A 21,197-nucleotide genomic window follows, 5' to 3' on the forward strand; every position below is an offset into this window, starting at 1 on the left:
CCAGCGTGTGTCCTCGCTGTGTCTCCCAACCCCTTGCCCATGCAGGCCCTCGGAGGGACGTGCCCCTTGCACCCAACGGCATGTCCTTGGAAGACATGGCAGGAGTGCTGTCTGTCAGCTACTCCGTGTCACTGCTGGGGACATCGGACAGGGCAGGGCCTGGGTCTTAATCCTGGGGACCTGAGTACTGGCCTCCAGGCGGAATACGATGGGCTAACCATGAACCTCAGAGCCTGACCATCCAACCACGGGGTTTTTTTGCCTGCTTGGTCTTCCATCCAGCCAGACTGTAGTCTTCCAACTTGAGTACAACAGTATTGTGGGAGACAGCGCTGAAAAAGTTCGGGGAATGGGTCCAGATCCAGCAGCCTGAGACTAAGGTGGCTTAATGCTCCCAGGTGCAACCAGTGCTGAGGCTGAGACTGTCTTCCCAGTAGACACATTCACACAGAGCATATCTAAACAGCATCTGTGTACATACTTACATGCAGCCAGCCCAGCCACACAGCACAGATGGATACACAGAGCAATTGGGCAGACACAGAACCAGTGGCCTAACCATGCTCCTAGTCTGTCTGAGAAGGACAGGGCTCCCCTAGTGAGACTGCTACGCATACATACGGGCAATGTGGATCCCATCAGCAGCTGGATCCGGACACTCTTGAATCTGTGCAGTAGCTGTTCCTGGATCTCAGTCTTCCCCAGTTGCTGGTACCTGGACATGCAGGGCCCTGAGGCTGCAGCTCTGCTCCTGTTGCCTGTATAGGCTCTCTCACTCACCTGTGTGCACACACATACAGAAATGGCTGGGACTCCCTGGTTTCTCTGTAGCCAACTCCATGGTCTTGCCCTCAGAGACACTGAGGCATACAAATGTGCAGAGGTAGCCATGACTCCCCTAAACCCTGCCCGCCCCCTCCCAATAGCCAGCACCTCTGCCATCTTACCCTTAAATATACACACAGGCCAGCAGGTCTCACCCCTAGAGACAGCAGACCTCATGGTCTCTGGCAGCCAGGCTGGACTCCCCGGTCCCTCCAGTAGCCATCTCCTCCCGTGGTCTCACCCTTAGTGAGCTTGGCTCCCAGGCCACTTCACCTACTTGCCAGCTAGTTAGCTTGGTCTTTGCTAGGGATCAGACATTCACTTGCACACCTGGACTTGTACCAGGTGCTGGCACCATGGACACATGGGCCTCTGACCTGTGGTCCCACTCCAGTGGCTGTCACTTGGGCCTACTCTGGACTCTCCAGTTGCTGGCAACACAGACAAGAAGGCCCTCTCCTCTGACTTGTGATCTGGTTATAGTTGCTTGCACTTAGACTCCCGTACACACACATGAATGCTGAAAAGAGAGTCCCTCACCCACGAAAAGAGTGAAAGATGGAACTGAGTAAGAAGAGAGTGTGCCAGTTGGGCATGGCTGGACAAGCGTATTGACCAGCCGGACAAGCTTATTGACCAGCCAACTGATTACATGTTACTGTCCCTTTTATGCCCATATCCCTCAGTTTTCCCACACTTGTTCCTCTGGGAGTCATCTAGATTCCTCCGTTTCACTGCATTTGGCTTCTCCCTTGAGCATCCAATAGCAAGTCCTGCACAGTTGCAAAATGCTTTTCTGCTGCGTCCCATAATGTCTCCTATACCCCCAGGAAATGACCCCCCTTAGTCCAGAGGGTGCTGTGGTGTTGACTTACCTTGCTGGGTTTCACACCTGGTTACTGGTGCTGAGGCTGTCCTGGGACAGGGTGTCCCTTCCTCCCAGTCCTTAATTTGGGTTCCCGCCTGCTAGGGTGCCCCTGTGCTCCTCTGGACTTGTAGATCCCCAAGTGCTTTGCAGCTCACTAAACATCATGACGATTTCATATGAAGTTTTTTCATAATCATACGGTTTTGAGGTTTAAAGCAAATGAAAATTCTGGGGATCTGCAGTAAGTGGAGGAGATATTTTTTTTTTACTGGTATAAATAACAGTAATTAAGCAAACCTCCTGAACGCTCCTGTGTTGTATTCTTGCAAGGAGCTAGCAGCAGAAGAGAAATGGTATGCTTACATAGATTTTTTTTTTTTTTTTTTAATGTGAAATTTATAGAAGTAAAGGAGTATGGTTGCCAAGTAATGCCCTTAGTAGCCAGGTTTAAAGTACATAGATTGGGAATGCCTCTAATGTGTTTGGAATATTTAGGTATACAAATTCCTGTGCTTGCTAACTGTTGGTTCATTGCCAATATTAAGAATTTTGTATATTTGTACGATTTATTTTTGATCATAATTAATCAAATATTAATTCCTCCCATAGTTTAAGACAGCTGGAACAAGATGCTATCAGCCTAGAGAAGGAATCTCAACAGGCAAATGTAAAGATCAAAGAAATAAATACCCAAAAAGCAAGACTTGTTACTGAATTAATGCATCTCATAAAGGTATTTGTTTTTAAATTGGTATATGTTTCACTGTTGTGAAAAGTCCAATTCTTGTAACTTAAATAGGAGGTATGCAACATTTGGATGTGTTTCTGTAAATGTTTATGAGCTAACACTTCAAGATAAACATCTTTTGAAGCTTTTATGAACTTGTTCATCTGTCATTGGTTTGATTTGTAGATCATTTACTTGCTTTGATTTAGACTCTCAGTGTCTGAAGTCTCACAGTCCATGGTCTGATTCAGTAAATCCAGGAATGAGCTATGTAACCATTTCAGCTGGTACATTTTCAGAATACCACATAATTCTATTAACTGTTTCTTCCATCATAATTCATAATCTCCTTTTTTCTTTTTGTTTTTGTTGAAAAAGAGAGTAGTCGTTAGTCATGTGAAAAATTGACCTGAAGCGTTATGGATCCGTGATTGTGGAAGAGGGCTAGGATGGGAAAAGTGCTCAAATCTCAGGCTCTTTAACTCAAAAAAAAAAAAAAAAAAAAAGGCAACCTGGACTTGATTGTTGCTTTAGCTGAGCCTGTAAGCCCTAATAATGGGAGCTGCCACAAGATTAATTTCTTTACTTTTTTTTTTTATAACTAAGGAACAAGAAAGTTACTTTTAGTTCCAAGGGAATCTACTTGTGCTTTTGCACTCAGCAAGAAATGGTGCCATTCTTGCAACCACTTTGAGCACATATGTTGTTCCTTTGCCATGCCTTACTAACGTTGAAATGTGTTCTTGCTTACCTCTGAAAAGAATTGAATATTACCTTTAAAATGAGGCTCATTTCAGTACACTTCAGTTGCTGGTACTTGTAAATAAAGAAAAAAATATTCCAGATGGGTGGGACGTTTATATTTGTTGGTAGGCATGGTCTGCAACTATTGGAGTATTTCAGAGATCACCTTTAGGTCAGCTAGCTAAAGCAGTTTTGAAAATGCCGAAGAACGACAGAAGACACCCGCCATGTTAAAAGGATTGCTTAGGCTGTAGGTTACTTTACAGAACTTGCGCAGGTAATAACAGTACTGAAAAGTAACTCTTTTTCAAAACTTGTGCAAATGTTCTATATTTAAAAGAGGAATTTCTAGAATATGCTTTTGATTTTTGTATTTGATGCCCATTTCCCAGTACATAAACTGTCCAAGTGTGTTGCCTATCTTCAATAGATTTTGTAGTTATACTAGCTGTAGGCTATTGGAATGATAAAAACTTAGTCATATAGAGTCATAGTACAGAATCGTAGAATAGTTTGGGTTGGAAGACACCTTTAAAGGTCATCTAGTCCAAGCCGCCTGCAATGAGCAGGATGTGTTTCAGGCAGAAACATGTGAGTATGAAACACAGATTTAGAGACACAGAGAAACACAGTATGTTTCAGGCATACTCACTTTTGCCACAGAAGGAAATTTAAAATATATATGGGATTTTTGTGTGTTCGCATGGTGGCAATATGATCTACTTTTTTAAGCGTTCTTGGGCTAGTGTGGAACAGTCAACTATAGTGATAAGCTGCATGTATATTTATGCAAATAGACAAGGCAGAGTGTACCTGGCATGCACCTAATACATGTCAATACTTTACAACCAGTTGGCGGACACAGCCTTGTTCCACTGTTTTAGATTCTAGCACTGCTTTTGCATGTAGTTTTTGTGCTGTTTTCTTTGAATAATCTTAATTTTTTCCATTTTTCATCTCCTTTCGTTACAACTTTTTTTTTTCAGTTTACTGCTCTGATAATTGTTTTTAAACTATTTAACTGGATTGGAAATGAATAAACTTATTCCTATATCCAAGTTCACACTAGAAGCTTTGTGTTGAAATAACAAGTAGTAAAGATCTCAGACCTTGGCTCACTGTTGTGGTCAGAAGCTAATGTTCTCAAAACTTCGTCCTGCGAATCCCCTGGGTCTACATTTGGAACATTGTCCTCCCTGTCATTAAAACAGGATTACTTTATACTTATGTGCCGATTATTTAAAAAAAAAAAAAAAAAAAAAAAAAAGGTAAACTGGTGTTCTTAATGCCCCATAATTCGAGATCTGAAGCTACCTTTCACACAGTCCAGAAAATGTTGCTAATTTTGAAGCCTCTAGACCACTTGTTTAAAGAAGCAACCATTTTAATGTCAAAGTTGTCAAACCATGTTCTGGGGATCACAAAAGCCTGTTTTGAAACTTCCAAAATAGAGCCTCCTTCTTTGTCATACGCTGTTCAGGTTAAGACACAAGACACTAGAGTCACTGTCCATCTGGTCAGTCATCTTGCATTGTCAGTGAGAGAGGCATATATTTATGTGTTTATTTTTTGATCTTTTTCCATCTTTGTGTGTGACTTAGGAAGTCCACCAAAATCCACCTGTTGAGAGAGAATTAGAACAGCTGTCTTTTCTCACATTTCACATATGAGCGTATGGTGTAAGGGAAGAGAATGTGCTTTTTGGTGTAAAATTATTTGGTTGCAAGTGATGTGTATATGCTTACAGATTAAAAATATGTGGGGACTATATGTCTTGAAGAGCTTGGACCACCAGTGAGTCACCTTTCTTTTTCGTTGAATTTGACAGACAACCGTGTTGAAGAGCTGAACAGAGCGTGAGATTGTATACTGTGGCTAAAAATGGATAGTTTCTAAAGCCAGATAGTGATTATACCAGTTCTGAGTCTCTTGTTGAAAAAATAATGCTTTCTGTTTTCCTACGTAGAATTGTGTATCACTGAACATGCTCAAAGCAGATTTGGTTCTTCAGAGTGCTACAGTGGCTGCTGAGAAGAACAGACTAGAATCAGAGTTTAAAGCAGCAAGTGCACAGCTAAGAGCTGCAGAGGTAACTATTTCTGTGGATACTGGCGTATCTACTATGAATACATGTTCTGTGGAAGCCTTTATGGTGTAGAAAAGGATACTTCTGTGTACTTGTTTAGAAATGGGTATTATTATTGCTAAATATTTAGCCTTGATTTCTGTAGTTTGACTTCAGCCTCTTCATTTAAAGCTGAATAGGAGGTTTACCTTCCTCGATGAAGACAACTAAGCTTCTATGAAAACGTGCTGAGCAGTCGTCATGTCTTGGATCTTTTTGTTACAATGCATAGCCTGTGTAAAAAAGCTTGCTGTTTATTTGGAAGTAGTATTTTTCTTCCGAGTCTGTCATAGACAACTGGCCCCAACCCACATGGGAGATGCAAGCTCAAGATGAACCAGAAGATACTGTATCAGAGTAGAGCAGAGCTGTTTTTGCCTTTGTTTCGTAGCTTATTTTCTCGTAATGTAATGAAATGTCGTTTTTGGAGGACAGAAAGGAGGATAAATGGTCCTGCTATTGATCATATTAGGAAGTTATGCTGCGTTCAGGTAAAAAGACAGTCTCTGGCGAAATAGTTCCACAGCCAAGTACTCTTGTCTAAGAGCAGAGGATGCTGTGATGTCTCATGGATTGGTGCATAGAGGTCAGTTTTTGTGTTTGTGTAGCAGTACAATCTTTCAATGTATTGGGGAAAAAACTGTCAAAGTACACGATGGTATTTTTTTTCCTTATCTTGCAAGAGTCAGGTTAACTGTAACCTACTGCTAATTCAATTTGATCCGCAAAAAAAAAAATCCTGTTAAACTGGAAAGCAGTTCAGAAGGTAAGTGATAGTTATTTTGGATGGATACAAACTTCCAAAAAGAATGACCTTGGCATATATTTATAAAACCATTTGAGGTTATAGGTATCATCCTTTGCAGGAAAATTAGGAAGAGGAGAACTTGCTAAGAGGAGCAAAAAGAAACGTGAAGACAAGTCTAGCATGTTCTTTTGAAAATCATTGTTGCATCAGTTCTCTCACATGATGCAGCTGTTATTCAGACTTTATCAGAATCCAATGCAAATAGCTTCATTGCTGGAGCTCAGTAAGGAGCAAGAATGTATTAGAAAGCCATGAACCTCAGGTGAGTAGTGTGTATTGTCACTGACAAATTTATTTAATGTTTTTAGTTCTCTCTGTCCCCATGTTCTTCATCGTTTAGAGAGTAGCTTAGGCTAGTGCATAGGTAGATGTCTGATCTGGTCAGGTCAGTAGACAGGGCTTGTAAGGTAAACATTCTCATAATCATAGAATCATTAAGGCTGGAAAAGACCTCTAAGATCATGAAGTCCAACTGTCAACCCAACACCACCATGCCTACTAAAACCACATCCCAGAGTGCCACATCTACACGTTTTTGGAACACCTCCAGGGATGGTGAGTCCTCCATCTCCCAGGACAGCCTGTTCCAATGCCTGACCACTCTTTCAGTAAAGAAAGTTTTCCTAACATCCAATCTAAACCTCCTCTGAAGCAACTTGAGGCCATTTCCTCTCATCCAGTCACTAGTTACTTGGGAGAAGAGACCAAAACCCACCTCACTACAGCCTCCTTTCAGGTAGCTGTAGAGAGCGATAAGGTCTCCCCTCAGCCTCCTCAAGATTAAACAATCCCAGTTTCCTCAGGCTCTCCTCATAAAGCTTGTTCTCTAGACCCTTCACCAGCCTCGTTGCCCTTCTCTGGACATGCTCCAGCACCTCAATGTCCATCTTGTAGTGAGGGGCCCAATACTGAACACAGTACCTGAGGTGCAGCCTCACCAGTGCCAAGTACAGGGGCACAATCACATCTGTACTTCTGCTGGCCACTCTATTCCTGATAGAAGCCAGGATTCCGTTGGCCTTCATGGCCACCTGGGCACACTGCTGGCTCATGTTCAGCCGGCTGTCAACCAACACTCCCAGGTCCTTTTCCGCTGGGCTGCTTTCCAGCCACTTCTCCCCAAGCCTGTAGCGTTGCATGACGTTGTGATCAAGGTCCAGGACCCACCACTGAGCCTTGTTGAACCTCATACAGTTGGCCTCGGCCTGTTGATCCAGCCTGTCCAGATCCCTCTGCAGGCCTTCCTACCTTCAAGCAGATTGATGCTCCCACCCAACTTGGTGTCATCTGCAAACTTACTGAGGGAGCACTCAGTCCCCTCATCCAGATCATTGATAAAGATGTTAAACAAGACCGGACACAAAATTGAGCCGTGGGGGACACCAGTCATGACCTGCCACCAGCTGGATTTAACTCCATTCACCATCACTCTCTGGGCTCGGCCATTCAGCCAGTTCTTTATCCAGCGAAGAGTACACCCATCCAAACCATGGGCAGGTAGTTTCCCCAGGAGGATGCTGTGGGGAACAGTGTCAAAGGCCTTACTGAAGTCCAGGTAGACAACATCCACAGCCTTTCCCTCATCCCCTAGGCGGGTCACCTGGTCATAGAAGGAGATCATGTTGGTCAAGTAGGACCTGCCTTTCATGAACAGGCTGGCTGGGCCTGTTGCCCTTGTTGTCCTTCACATGCCCAGTGAGAGCACTCTGGATGAATCGCTCCATAATCTTGCCCGGCACCGAGGTCAGGCTGACAGGCCTGTAGTTCCTGGGACCCTCCTTCTGGCACTTCTTATAGATGGGTGTTACACTGGTGATTCTCCAGTCATCTGGGACCTCCCCTATTAGCCAGGACTGCTGATAAATGATGGAGAGTGGCTTGGCCAGCTCTTCCACCAGTTCCCTCAGCAGTCTTGGGTCGACTCATCTGGCCCCCTGGACTTGTAAGTGTCCAGGTGGCACAGCAGGTCGTTAACTGCTTCCTCCTGGATTATGGGAGGTTTGTTCCACACTTGCTCCCTGTCTTCCAGCACTGGGGGCTGACTACCCTGGGGGTAACCAGTCTGACTATTAAAGACTGAGGCAAAGCAGGCATTAAGTACCTCAGCCTTTTCCTCATCCTTGTTGGCAGTATTCCCTGTCGCGTCCCGTAAGGGATGGAGACTCTCATTGCCCCTCTTTTTGTTGTTGATGTATTTGTAAAAATATTTTTGTTGTATCTTTCAACAGTGGCCAGCCTGAGTTCTAGCTGGGCTTTTGCCTTTCTAATTTCCTCTCTGCATGACCTAACGAGACCCCTGTACTCCTCTTGAGTCGCCTGCCCTTTCTTCCATAGGTTCTAGACCTTCCTTCTATTCCTGAGTCCCAGCAAGAGCTCCCTGTTCAGCCAGGCAGGTCGTCTTCCCTGACGTTTTGTCTTGCGGCACATGGGGACAGCCTGCTCCTGTGCCTTTAAGACTTCCTCCTAGAAGAATGTACTTTCTCCTTGAAGAATGTGTTGATAATGCTTGATTAAACAAAAATTGCCTACTTCACTAGTGAAGAGGTGTCTCAGTCAGCTGAGGTCCCATTAGTCGTTGTTACTGGGTTACATTCAACAGCATAAGTAGAGGAAGTAATATCAGAGCTTATATTTGGATGGTTGATTCTAGGAACATTAAAAGAGAAAAAAAAACCCTAAAATCGGTAAGCCCAGTGATTAGAATTTCGAGAAATTTAACAGCTCTGGAGGAAAACTCTTCTGAGTATACAAGTGCATTTTAAGTTTACACATACATGGAAGTTCAAAGCCACGCTTTGCCATATACTGCATGTTAAGTCTCTGAAACAAGTCTTTCAGCCCTACCCTGTGAATGACGTACATTGTACATTCTGTGGTTTATTTCTTATTTTCTGTCTTAAGAGATGCACTTTCATGGGGAAAACTCAGTATTTTTTAGCTTCATCTCAATTTAAGTGTTATTCGAAATGGTACATTTAAATTGTCCCTTCCCTTCAACATATTAGTGGCTTTGGCTGTGATGAATTTTTTTCCACAACAGTACTGCATTAAGGTAGTCTTGCTTGAAAGCTGTCTGTTAGGATGCCATCGCAACAGTTCAAGGGTCTCGCAAACAGTTGCTGCGTGTTTTTATAAAATAAATAAACCTGCAAAACGGAGGAATCCGAACAGAAGTAGAAATAAATATGTTGTACGAAAGTTATGTAGTGAACTAAATTGGAGGCCAAACGTTACAATTATGGGACCATTAATTCTCTATTTAATAATCACACATTTGTAGGTCATGTGCTGGTCATGATGCATTCACTGAAATTGGAATGGTGGGTATCTCCCAAAGAATCTGGGAAACTTAGTTAATGCTTAGTGCTTACTTATGGTGTTTATCTCCCAGGCAATCTTGAGTCTTTATAAAACGTGAGTAAAAGATTTGAAGCAAACACAAACCTCACTTAGTGTATCTAAGAGAAGATCACATATGTTCCTTTTGTGAGGTCTTGGCACTGGGATGCTGTGGAGAGAGCAGCATGTTTGTTGCTTTGTGGTGGATTTTTTTAACCACTTAGGTGGAAAGGGCAGATAAGTACATGTTTTCAAAGAAGTCAGGTTAGCAACAACAGATTTCTGGGGTTTGTATTTTGTCATTGCGGGTCAAGTGGGAACCTTAGTGTTATTTTAACAGCTTCTTGTATTTAATTTATTTAATGAGCGTAAGATGCAAATCTGTGTTTGTGACCCGTACTGAACATTAGGGAGGATTGTTAGCCCCATCTGCTTGTTAGATAATTGGCACAGTTGCCTGCATGTTAATGATGGTTGTTTGGAAGAGTCTTGCTAATTGTCTTGCTTTGATAGCTTGTTAATTTTCAGGTTCAATTGGTGTAAATTTGTTTAAATAATTGATATTAATACTCAGTATGTACATCGCAACATTTGTTCATTAAGCCAAGTTTTAAGAAAATACAGATTCTGTTTTTCTATGTATAAATTTCCAAACTTCAAATAATGAAGTGCTGTCACCAAGCATGCGTTCAAACACGGATGCATGAGAAAACATTGGCTGCTGTTAACTGTATTTTCTTTAATCAGCTTCTTATTTTGCACAAAACGAGTTGCAATACTGGTGAACACAACAGAATACAAATTGCTTGTGCATACAGAATGTAGTTGATTTCTGCTATTTGGTAGGTGCCTTTCAGGAAACTGTGATGATAGCCCTGCACTAGTACAGAACTTCCTGAAGTACCCAGATAAAGCTCTGTCTAAGCTATGGTTTTCCATGGTAGCATCTCTGTTCAAAATGGTAATTCTTTCTACTTAGAGTTACCTTTTTATCTGGGTGGGTTTTATTGAGACATGAACCTTAATGTTGCCATGCACTTTTGAGTTTATGAGAGGGAGAAGGAATCAAAACTTGTGTATTTTTATGTATTTATTTGTATTTCTCTAACTTTTTTTAGCATGTGGCCATGACAATCAACTGGCAGAGCTGAAGGAAAATTGAGACTTAACTTGTCGTTGAACTGTCAGTGCATTTATTCTAGTATGTGCCTCATAACCACATAAAAAAAATCTAAAAGAGGACTTTTTTTAAAAAAAAAACCCAACCTTTCTGAAAACACCAACACAGAAAAATGTCTTTACAGTGTATTTGTGAAGATTGTGAATTGCTTGCTTCTAACACAAGGTCTATTTCCTAGTGCTTGGTGGAGGGAAGGAGAAATAGTATTTTTGAGTTGATATATGCTGTAGAGAACAGAAACGCTTGTTCTTAAGTGAGTGTGAGAACTCCACTGATGATCACTCATGACCATATCTGTTAATAACTGCTTCTGTTGTGTTTAGATGAAGATTAACTAACTTGCTAGAAAGTGATGTGAGTTGCTATTGATGTCTGTGTCCTGTATTTTGGAAATGTAGAATAAACATTTATCTAGCTGTATAACCTCCAAACACTTCAAAAATTTTTGCCACTGGGGGGCTCCCATATTTAACTGAAATACACAACAATAAAAATTGAGAAGATAAAGCTCTTCCAAGTGTAGGAACATCACTACACTTTCTAAACTGTCAGAAGAAAGTTCTGAAGCAAAATATTGTGCGTATGGATTTTGAGTTTGAATTTTGTGCCTCTGAAAAAACCTGCATTCCCCTGGTGTGTCTGTTAAAAAAATGGATTGTGCTTGTAATCACCGAGTAAATGTATAGTAAAATAACTTGCATTAAAAGCTCCAGTATTCTTGGCATGTGTTCCTTTTCACTTCTAAGAGGTTGGCAGCTCCCAGGTATCTGCAGGTGGGTGCTCACCTGAGCTGGGAGACAGCAGCAAGAAGTGACTGCCAGGCACTGCGAGCTCAGCATTCGGAAGCAGCAGGCCTGTGCTAGGGACTGTGTGTACGGAGATAAGTGAGAGAGATTTCTGGGGGCAGAGGGGAAGAGATACTTAAGGCTTTCCAGGTTTTTTGCCTGAATACTGCTTATTTGAGATAATCTTTAGCTTAGTGTTTCATGAAGGTATCATATTTTGTGTATTGTATTTTAACTACTGTTTTGGTAACATTGCATTACAAAAGTCATAGGGCTTCGTTGGCCACTTACCTGTAGTGAGTTCCAAAGAGTTTACCCTGGAGAAACTGTACCTGCTTTTCACTTATTTTTCAGCACTAGTTTAAAAGTTATGTGCGTTTGCATTTTGTGTTTTGCTGGCTGTGTTACAGAGGTAGAATATGAAACAGCAAAGGAAGTACTTCTGATTGTGTGATTATGATGTTTACTCTGTAAACTTCCAGCTAAAATACCATTCAGTGTACATCAAGTCCACCATGTTCTCCCAAGCAAATAAATACAGTTGAATGGAAGCTAATAAAAAAATAAGGCTCACAGTAGTTGTGTTTTGGCTTATAAGGAATTTCCTGTAAAATAGCTCAGTCTGCATGCACACTTGCCTAGGTGATAGAAAGTAGATTTAGCTGTATTACAAGAACATGCTTTTGATCGTTTCACGTTGGCTTCTTGTGGCTTCAAGCAGAGAAGCAAAATGAGTTCTGGCAGGAGGGTTGGACTAGATGACCCACAGAGGTCCCTTCCAACCCCTACTATTCTGTGATTCTGTGATTCTGTGATTGAAACCGATTTTTGAACTTTAAGCAGTCTGATTTCATCTGTGTTCTCTGATTCGGATGTTTGTTGCCAGTGTGCTAGTGTCACCTCTAGAAATTTATGATAAAGTGAAAAAATAATGTATTTTAATATCTTTAATATTTTTTCTAACAGCAACAATTTCGTGAACTGGATGATAGGAAGCGAGTTCTTACAGAGAATTGCAAGGAATTGCTGAAAAAAGCTCGTCAGGTCTGCAAACTGACCGCAGATCAACATCTTCCAAAAGAGTTTCAAACTGTATGTACAAAACCAGATCTCCACATAGCTCTTAAATTTTGGATGATGTACACCATTCTAACTTTTCCTGCAATGAATATTACATATTTCATATTAGAAGGCTACCAGTAAAGGATCATCTATGCTTCTGTTAGTGTTGACTCATGTATTATCACTTACACTTTTAAAGCACCTTCAAATAGTGCTGGGATATCCTCTGACTATCACTTTGCTCTGTGCACAGGGGAGGGAAAATTTGTTCTGAAATTTCAGTTAAAATCGAGTCTTGTGTTCATAGGAATAATTAGGGGCCATATTTTTCTAGCATCTTGCTCTAATGGAGCAACACAAAAGAACTGAAATCTGGGCCTGCCTGGAGGTCTTCCCGGCCTCTAGAAGTATTTGCATGGCTTATCTAGCATAGCCCTTGGGTTGTACCAAGTCTGTGAGCATCTGTACCTGCACAAGGTAGGCAACTAAGGAACAATTGTGTGTCTTTGTTATGTAGTAGTACTTCTAGCCTTCTTTCTCTGTCCAGCATAGTTTGTGAGGGAATCTTGCTGTGTTAAATTTTGAGTAGGTGACATCCTGACTAAAAGTGATAAAATATTTTATGGCTTACTCGATTTCTTTTTAGCAGACCTGAGTCCTTCATTAGCCTTGCTGTGTAACACATGCATCCTTTCTGTTGTAGGCTTTTCAGGCTCTTCCGACCACACTGGAGGAAATTGATGCTTTTCTGAACGAGGAGAAAACCAGGGCCTCCTGTTTCACAGGCCTGAATGCTTCGGTGCGTTCACTGCTTTCCCTCTGCCCTCCTTTTCCTCCCCCTCCGCCCGTATTGTACTTTCTTCCCACTCTGTGCTAGATCTCTTGGTATAATAAGCTAGACAGCAGGAACAATGTGCTGTAAATGCCAGATTCTGCATCTATTAGAATTTTAAGTAGGTTCTTCCAAAAGAACAGTGTGTTCTGTGCCTTTTAAAATAAAAGTTGAACTAACATGAAATAAGCAATGCTTTACAGTTTCTTTGCTTCAAAGCTAGAAATATGTCTTGGTCAGTGTGCAGTGCAATTATCTATATAATTGTGTTTGAACAGAATCAGTGCAGTGTGATATTTTTACAGTCAAGGTTAAAATTGGCAAACATTTTGTTGACTGTTTGTTTTGGGTTTTTTTTTTGTTCTGGCAGGTTGTTGAAGAATACCATAAGCAGACACAAGAAATAGAGCAGTTGACAGAATACCTAGAGGAAAAGAAAAATGAATTGGACAACTATAAGAAAAACATTTCACAGGTAATAGCTGAAATTATCACTTCTGTATCAGTATGTCTTTATTTAGAATAGAATGTATGTACTGAAATAAAGGGTAACATTACAAGTTGTCTAGAGTGTAAACCGAGCTGTTAGCTTCTGTAATTACCATATTTTTGAATCTAAATGCTATCTCTAAAGGAATATTCAGATACTAAACTGGTTTTACATGGATGTGTCTACTTCTAGGTCAAAGAAAGGTGGCTAAACCCCTTGAAGAAGCTGATAGAGCAAATTAATGGGAAGTTTAGCAATTTCTTTAGTTCTATGCAGTGTGTTGGTGAAGTTGATCTTCATGTGGAAAATGAGGTATGATTTGTTTTTCATATGGAAGAATAACATTCATATTTTCTTGCATCATCTTTTGCTTGTATGATGCTAGAGAAAAAAATAACAAGTTGTCATTTGGATTGTAGGAAAGATGTTCTTTTTAAAAAGAAAACAACTTTTAGTGATGAACACACTGTTTTTGTACTAGAACAGACTTATCAGTCTGATTAAAGGAGAATCAGCCTTTGTCCAGATGCATAGGACTTCAACTCACTGACTTTTGAAGCTTCTTGCAACTTACTGGGCTCAGTTAGAAGCATTGTATTTACTTTAGCTGTAGCTCAGATTTATTGTTACTAGCTTAATTCTACACTTTTAGCTAATTTGTGCTATTCTATTATCATTTAGTGACTAAATCTACTATTATTAAGTGTTGTATTGATTTGATTCTACATGTAGTTTCTACTCAAGTCTGCGAGCAATTTGTCTGTTTTGGAAGTAGCAATAATGTGGCCCAGCTTGTTATGCCCTCAGGTTTTTTTATTTATAGGCAGAGTTTACCTCTGATGAAGAGTTTAAAGCATCAGTAGTACTTTGGGGAGAAATATTCAGTGCAGTGGGCTGAAGAGAAATTGTGTATTTTGTTTTAAATTGATCTCTGTAAGGATGATTTTAAGACTCTCATATGTAATGCATATACTCCACAATAGTGACAGTTAACACTTGAACATTTTTTTTTGCTGTTGTAAATTACTCAAGCAGCTTTTCTTAAGGTATTTGAAGTGGTAGTTATTATTGGGGGCAGAACAGTAACTGACAAGGTTCTTTACATGAACTGCAGAAATATGTTTAGGTAGAAACTAGTATTATGAAACAGTATGACGTTAAAACATGGACTTTTCATGTCTTTTGATAGTTACCTACAGAGTCAGTGCGATGTTGCACAAATACTATCTTTTATCTAAAAGTAAGTTGGGAGAGAGTACACAGAAAAACAGTCAAGCAGTTTAAAAGCAAAGGGAATCTGGACTGTCTTTCTGAATATCTTCTTTGTAAGGTCTTGCTTTTCTCTTGCAAAGACGTCACAAATAGTTTAAGAGATTAGCTAGTGGTACTGTGCCAATGACTAAAAATTTTTCCTCAAGGGAATACCTATAATGCAGAGAGGTGGATATTCTGTTCTAGAGCTTAGATTCCTTACCCTGCTTCTCTGCAGGAGAGTCTTTTGCACTGCCCTGACCTGTAAATATGAAAAGATAGACTGTTGAGGCAGAATTGTCTTTGTTAGAAATATTCCTGTGACACTGAAGTTCAAGCGTCTGTTAGCCTGCCCTGCCGGAACCTTGAGGTCTGATGATGTCCTTTGTTATAGTACCTACTGTGTGAAATACTTCACTAGGTTCTTCCCTGACATCCTCACAGAAACCTCAGTGAATGTTCTGACTTTCCTTGGTAGCACTTGGTAACCAGAATTCAGAATGCCAATGGTGATAAGCCTTACCTTCCTTGATTCCCCACAGGGAGTTTTGAGCATCATTCTTGACAGGTACCTGCAATATGTCAGTTATGTAAACTGGCTTTCCCAATAGTCTGGCAACAAAAGCCTGACTTTCCGATGCCACTGGGGCTGTGCTAAAGGGTGGATCTTTTTTACTGGAAGTTTTTCCAGCTTGTACCTTGTTGTGCGGGTTTAGCCCCAGCCAGCAACAAAGAACCCCATGGTCGCTCACTCGCTCCTTCCTCCTGGTGGGATGGGGAGGAGAATGGGAAGAAAAAAGCAAAACTCATGGGTTGGGATAAAGACAGTTTAACAGAACAGCAAAGGCAGAGAAAAATAATAACAATAATACTGATAAAAAGAATATACAAAGCAAGGGATACGTGGTGCAATTTTCTCACTGCCTATTGCCTGTTCTGCTCCTGAGCAGTGATTACCCGTCCCCAGCCAGCTCCCTGACTGATATGCCGAGCATTGATGTCACGTGGTATCGAATATCCTGTTTGTTTAGGTCCTAGCTGTGTCCCCTCCTGGCTTCTTGTGAAAATTTATCCTACCCCAACCGAAACCAGGACATTGTCCACCCCTTATTCTATACCATCTATGTCATGCCTAGGTCCCCCATTTTCCAATTAATCACCACCACTTTTCCTGTCTTTGAGAGAGAGAGAGGTACACACAGAGATAGCATTCCCTTAGTCTGTGGGCTGTCCCTTTAAAACATCTGTTGAGTTCATTTAATCGCGACTTTGGGCTCCGCCTGTCTTAACAGTCCTTCAGGGCAGGAGACATGGTATGTGGTGTTGGGTGACTGCATGCTGCATCCAGAGCTCGCGGCTGGTCTATCTGGCATGGCCCATGCCCAGGGTCTGCAGGTTGAAGATGTCAGTCTCAAGGAATTTGCTGGGCGCCAGTTGCTGAAGCCAGGTCCAGTCCCATTACCCCTACACTTTGCTCGGTTTTATCAAAGCCCATCCTTCATTAGTTTGGGTTATTCTTACTGTAATACCATTGATCTGGCATATAGTGACTATAGTGCTGATGACATACGGTGACAGGGTTATTTAGCAATTAACATCACACAACTTAATTCATTGACATTCCTCACCCAAAGTCAAATCCCCATGAGGTACACATCGGATGTCCTCATCCTTCTGCATCACCCATCAAGGGCACTCAGGTCCTGGAGCAAAAGCAATCCCGTGGATGGGTTTGCGTGTGCCTGAGGCAGGACTAACCCAGACTGTCTTCCCTAACGTATTTTTCATGTGCACTGTGGGGACTTTATGCCCTTCTACAGTATGTGGTAGTTTTGACTGGGCAGGGCCAGCTCAGTTGGTGGATCTCCTGTTGTTAACTAACCAGGTGGATTTTACTAAATGAGTATCCTAGTGTCTGAAGGCCCCACCCCGCATTGCTCTCAGAGCAGTTTTTAACAGTCCATTGTACTGTTTGATTTTCCCAGAGGCGGGTGCATGACATAGGATATGATACACCCACTCAATACCATGTTCTTTGGCCCAGGTGTCTATGAAATTGTTACGCAAATCAGTCCTGTTGTCTTTCTGGGGTGCCACAGAGCGAGCAACATGAGTTGCTTTTCAAGGCCCAGCCTAGTGTTCCAGGTGGTGGCATGGGGCACAGGGTAGTTTTCCAGCCATCCGATGGTTGCTACCACCATTGTGAGCACATGGTGCTTACTTGGCAGGTTTGTGGAAATGTGATACAATCAGTCTGCCAGGGCACCCTATTTTTATGTTTCAGCCATTGTCCTCCGTACAACAGAGGCTTTACCTGCTTGGCTGGCTTGATTGCAGTGCACATTTCACAGTCATGAATAACCTGTGCAATAGTGTCCATGCTCAAGTCCACCCCTCGGTCACGAGCCCATCTATATGTTGCGTCTCTTCCTTGATGGCCTGAGGTGTCATGGGCCCACTGAGATATAAACAGTTCACCCTTATGTTGCCAGTCCAGATCCACCTCAGCATCTTCAGTCTTAGCAGCCTGATCCACCTGCTGGTTGTTTTGATGTTCCTCAGTGGCCCGACTTGGATATGTGGGCGTCCACTTGGTGCACTTTTACAACCAGCTGCTCCAGACGGGCAGCAATATCTTGCCACAATGGGGCAGCCCAGATAAGTTTGCCTCTGCGCTGCCAGTTGTTCTTCTTCCATTGCTGCGGCCACCCCCACAAGGCATTGGCCACCATCCAGGAGTCGGTGTAAAGACAGAGCACTGGCCACTTCTCTCGACTGGCAATGTCCAAAGCCAGCTGGATGGCTTTCACCTCTGCAAACTGTCTGGACTCACCTTCTCCCTCAGCAGTTTCCGCAACTCGTCGTGTAGGGCTCCATACAGCAGCCTTCCACCTCCGCTGCGTCCCCACAATGCGACAGGACCCATCCGTGAACAGGGCATACTGTTTCTTCTCTTCTGGCAGCTGGTTATACAGTGGGGCCTCTTCAGCACGTGTCACCTCCTCCTCTGGCGATGCTCCAAAATCTTTGCCTTCTGGCCAGTCCATGATTACCTCCAGAATTCCCAGGCGACTGGGTTTTCCCATTCGGGCACGCTGGGTGATCAGAGCGACCCACTTACTCCACGTAGCATCGGTGGCATGATGCGTAGAGGGGACGCTGTCTTTGAACATCCAGCCCAGGACCGGCAATCGTGGTGCTAGGAGGAGCTGTGCTTTAGTGCCGACCACTTCTGAAGCAGCTCGAACGCCTTCATGTGCTGCCAGAATCTCTTTTTCAGTGGGAGTATAGCGGGCCTCGGATCCTTTGTATCCCCAGCTCCAGAACCCCAGGAGTCGACCTCGAGTCTCCCCTGGTGCTTTCTGCCAGAGACTCCAGGTTGGGCCATTCTCCCCGGCTGCAGTGTAGAGCACGTTTTTAATACCTTGTCTTGCCTGGACTGGCCCAAGGGCTACGGCATGAACTATCTCCCGTTTTAATTTGTTCAAATGCCTGTCGTTGCTCATAGCTGCTATTTTGCTGATCCTATCCATTTGGATCTGATGATGCCTATCCTGCCATTTTATTCCTAAAAACTGGATCTCCTGTGCAGGTCCCTTGCCTTTTGTGGCAAACCTGGCTTTCAGAGGGGTCTGAACCATTTTCTTCCCTTTCTCAAAAACTTCTGCTGTATCATCCCACACAATGATGTCATCAACATACTGTATATGTTCTGGAGCAGTCTGGATCAGCCCATGGCAAATGGTGGGACTGTGTTTCCACCCCTGGGGCAGTCGATTCCAGGTGTACTGGATGCCCCTCCAGGTGAAAGCAAACTGTGGCCTGCACTCTGCTGCCAAAGGGATGGAGAAGAATGCATTAGCGATGTCAGAGGTGTCACAGTGCTTGGCTGCCTTTGACTCCAGCTGATACTGAAGTTCTAGCATGTCTGGCACGGCAGCACTCAGCGGTGATATGACTTCATTCAGGCCACAGTAGTCTACTCAGTCTCCACTCTCCATTAGATTTTGTCACTGGCCATATGGGACTATTAAAGGGTGAGTGAGTCTTGCTGATCACTCCTCGGCTTTCCAGGTGACGGATCAGCTTGTGGATGGAGTTCAGGGAGTCTCGGTTGGTGCGATATTGCCACCGGTGCGCTGTTGTGGTAGTGATTGGCACCCGTTGTTGTTCAGCCCTCAGCTACCCCACAACAGAAGGATCCTTCAGAAGACCAGGCACAGTAGACAGCTGTTTAATGTCCTCCATCTCCAAAGCAGCTCTACCAAAAGCACACTGGTACCCTTTTGGGTCCTTGAAATACCCTCTCCTGAGACAATCTGTGCCAGGGATGCACGGGGCCTCGGGGCCAGCCACAATGGGATGCTTCTGCCACTGCTTCCCAGTTAGGGTCGCTTCAGCCTCCCATGCAGTCAGCTGTTGGGATCCACCCATCACTCCCGAAATGCAGATGGATTCTGCCCCTTTATAGCTTGATGGTATTAGGGTACACTGCACTGGTGTGCACTAGAGCCTGATACTCCTGTGGGTCTGATGTGCCAGGCCATTGATTCCCCTCCGCTCACCAGCTTCACCAGCTGTATAGTGAGCATGGTATCTAATATCCCATTTGGCTAGTTTGGGTCCTGGCTGTGTCCCTCCCAGCTTCCTGTGGAAATTAACTCTTATGTTAGCTGAAGCCAGGACACTTGTAAACTTCTTGGAGCCTGGCTTCAGTCTGTGCCAATGCATCTGAAAGTACAGTGGGCCTAGTGGCCTTCAGTCCTGTTCTTTATTTCTCCTTACATGAAGTCATGGTGCTCTTAATGTCTCCCAGCCCCATCCGTTTCCAAAGAGTATAGCAAAAGCTCTGCAAGTATCTGTTAGAGAAGAAACAGGAACTAAATTGTGAACTTGCGCGTATTTTTTCACTCCACTATGCTAAATGTTGCTGGACATAAGCAAGCCAGACTGTGGGTCTGTTGAGATTGATCCTGACAATCAATTACCAAATCCTACTAAAATGGAGAAAGTTCATCTAAGCTGTAGTGTTGTTCTCTTCACTGATTAGAAGAATGTCTGATTAGCTCCCCTTAGCAAAATACCATCTCCAGAAAGGTCAGTGCAGCAACATTCATCTATTTTGAAAGCGTGCCCTATGGTTTTCCTCTTTAGGTTTCGGATTATCAGGCGTGGCTATCAAACTACAATCTGCAAATCCGAGAAGCTAATTATTCTTCTGATAAGCTGTGTTACATGCCAAAGAAGTCATTTCTTCCATAGTGGTGTAGAATGAAGTGTTAACCAAAATCAGCTTGCGAAGAGTAACATTAAGCATTGCTTTGTTCCAATGTGTCTGTCATGGTCATATAGCACTCCTTCTCACAGCAGGTCTTCAGTTTCTCTTTGGAAGTGCCAACCTGTTGCCAACAGGAAAACCCTGAGGCTGAGAAAGGTTACCTGTCTTCAAAACTGCAAAAAGTTGGCAGTTAGCAAACGTGAGTTTATAACTATGTCAGGTCACCTTTATTCTCTCCTGAAGTGTGTATGTATTTGCCTCAGCCTCAAGGATTCGCAGTTCCATGTTTCTATAATACTGGTACGCCAGAAGCACCAGAGATTTGTAGTACCTGAAAGTAAATACCAGTATAAGACCTTATGCTTTCCTGACCTGAGGATGTTTGTCTGCCTGCAGGTGTAGTAAAACTCTAGGAACACCAACAGATGGTTTATTCTAATTTAGCAGATAAGCTGATCTGAGAGGATTTGATAGATCCTCTCCAATGTTAGATGCTATTTGGTATATATATTACTCGTGCCAAAGCAAGACCTGAAGGTAGCAAAGAAGCTGAAAATTGCTCCTACAGTCTCCTAAAAGTTCCTTAAGGCCATTTTAAGACTTTAAGATGGTGTGGCTTACTTCATGGGGGCTTTTAGACCTTGTGCTTCATAAAACCTAGCCCTGCAATGGGATTCTGCTCTGTCAGGTCACCCAGGTTCATACACTTTGTGATGGCTCTGGTGTGTGGCAAACTGAACCAAACTGGCATATGCCAGCTTCTGTGGGATGGTGTTGTGGTTTAACCTGGCAGCCAGCAACTGGGATCATGCAGCTGGTCACTGGCAGCTAGGATCACACAGCTGCTCACTCACTCCTCGCCTTGCTCCCAGTGGGGTGTGGA

General features: G+C 42.9%; 1 protein-coding gene across 1 annotated transcript in view; it reads left to right on the plus strand.

Moving 5' to 3' along the window:
- The window catches only part of SMC5 (structural maintenance of chromosomes 5), a 65,128-nt gene that overhangs the window by 37,931 nt on the left and 6,000 nt on the right, over positions 1-21,197 (plus strand). The window contains exons 16-21 of the mRNA XM_075410753.1: positions 2,303-2,426; positions 5,131-5,253; positions 12,368-12,493; positions 13,167-13,262; positions 13,666-13,770; positions 13,978-14,097. Coding sequence (XP_075266868.1) covers positions 2,303-2,426; positions 5,131-5,253; positions 12,368-12,493; positions 13,167-13,262; positions 13,666-13,770; positions 13,978-14,097 — 694 coding nt within the window. The remainder of the gene's footprint in view (positions 1-2,302; positions 2,427-5,130; positions 5,254-12,367; positions 12,494-13,166; positions 13,263-13,665; positions 13,771-13,977; positions 14,098-21,197) is intronic.

This window comes from Opisthocomus hoazin, chromosome Z (genome assembly GCF_030867145.1).
Source record: "Opisthocomus hoazin isolate bOpiHoa1 chromosome Z, bOpiHoa1.hap1, whole genome shotgun sequence".
Classification (NCBI taxonomy): domain Eukaryota; kingdom Metazoa; phylum Chordata; class Aves; order Opisthocomiformes; family Opisthocomidae; genus Opisthocomus; species Opisthocomus hoazin.